This window comes from Eimeria mitis, genomic scaffold, assembly GCF_000499745.2.
Source record: "Eimeria mitis Houghton genomic scaffold, Emh_scaff5132, whole genome shotgun sequence".
Classification (NCBI taxonomy): Eukaryota; Apicomplexa; class Conoidasida; order Eucoccidiorida; family Eimeriidae; genus Eimeria; species Eimeria mitis.
Window position 1 is genome coordinate 1127 of NW_013573428.1, and position 1382 is coordinate 2508.

At 46.9% G+C, this 1382-nt stretch overlaps 1 protein-coding gene across 1 annotated transcript in view; it reads left to right on the forward strand.

The window, feature by feature from the left end:
- EMH_0080080 (uncharacterized protein) overlaps positions 1–1382 on the forward strand; it is a gene marked incomplete at both ends in the record, with an annotated part of 3069 nt that overhangs the window by 1081 nt on the left and 606 nt on the right. The window contains 3 exons of the mRNA XM_013500213.1: positions 1–511; positions 765–885; positions 1097–1192. Of these exons, the coding sequence (XP_013355667.1) occupies positions 1–511; positions 765–885; positions 1097–1192 (728 nt within the window). The remainder of the gene's footprint in view (positions 512–764; positions 886–1096; positions 1193–1382) is intronic.

Here is a 1382-nt window from a genome sequence, read left to right on the forward strand (position 1 = left end):
AGCAACCAATGATGAAAGACAATGCCCCTTTTTTAGCTGCAGCAGCACCAACAGCAGCAGCAGCAGCAACAGCAGCAGCAGCAGCAGCAGCAGCAGCAGATCCCAATCTTCGCCAGCTTCCCCTTCTTGCAGGCGGGACTCTGCTGCAGCAGCAGCAGCAGCAGCAGCAGCAGCAGCAGCAGCAGCAGCAGCAATTATTGCTTCAGCTGCAGCAGCAACAGCAGCAGCAGCAGCAGCCTTTTTTTGTTCAGCAGCAAATGCTGCTGCAGCAGCGTAACATACCAATGCTGGGTCGAAGCAGCAGCAGCAGCAACATCATCAACAGCAGCAGCAACAGCAACAGCAGCAGCAGCAGCAGCAGCAGCAGCAGCAGCAGCATGAACCTTGATGCCCAAGCTTATATGCTGAGGGTTTATTTGTTAGATTGCAGCAACAAAATAGAAATAATAAGGAGAGCCATTCTCTCGGAGTTATTGAGAGATGCTTTTAGCTGCTGGGTTATACACACCAAGTAGGGTTTAGGGTTTAGGGTTTACAAGGGTTTAGGGTTTAGAAGGGTTTAGGGTTTAGGGTTTAGGGTTTAGAAGGGTTTAGGGTTTAGGAGTAAGAGGAGCCAAAGATAAAACCCTCAACAGATTCGCACGTATCATATTCTAGGGTTTAGGGTTTACAAGGGTTTAGAAGGGTTTACAAGGGTTTACAAGGGTTTACAAGGGTTTACAAGGGTTTACAAGGGTTTACAAGGGTTTAGGGTTTTGTTTCAGGTTTCCGCGGGTTAAGGGTTTATGGGATAAGAAGGTTTTAAGAGAGCAGCAGCAGCTGCAGCGGCTGCAGCAGAAAGCAGAAGAGGCGCAGCAAAACCACTCTGCTGATGCAGCACAAACCGTAAACCCTAAACCCTAAACCCTAAACCCTAAAAAATAGACAATCATTATCATCATCTGTACCAGCAGCAAAAAGACGAAATCTATATATTTTTTTTCCCTTTAAAGTCTAGGGTTTAGGGTTTAAATAAAATTCTTTACAAGGGTTTAGGGTTTAGGGTTTACAAGGGTTTAGGGTTTACAAGGGTTTAGGGTTTAGGGTTTGCGTGCAGGCTGTAACAGAGGGGAGAGTGGGGGCCCCGCTGCCGAGCCTAGAGGAGATAGAGGAAACACAGCTGCAGCTGCATCACCAAGCGCATCGATTGAGGGTTTATAAAACACGCAGAGCTGTGAGATGAGGGTTTAGGGTTTAGGGTTTAGGGTTTACAAGGGTTTAGGGTTTACAAGGGTTTAGGGTTTACTAGGGTTTAGGGTTTAGAAGGGTTTAGAAGGGTTTAGGGTTTAGAAGGGTTTAGGGGGTTGATGAAACGAGCGGAACAGGTTGATGCTGCTCTATAT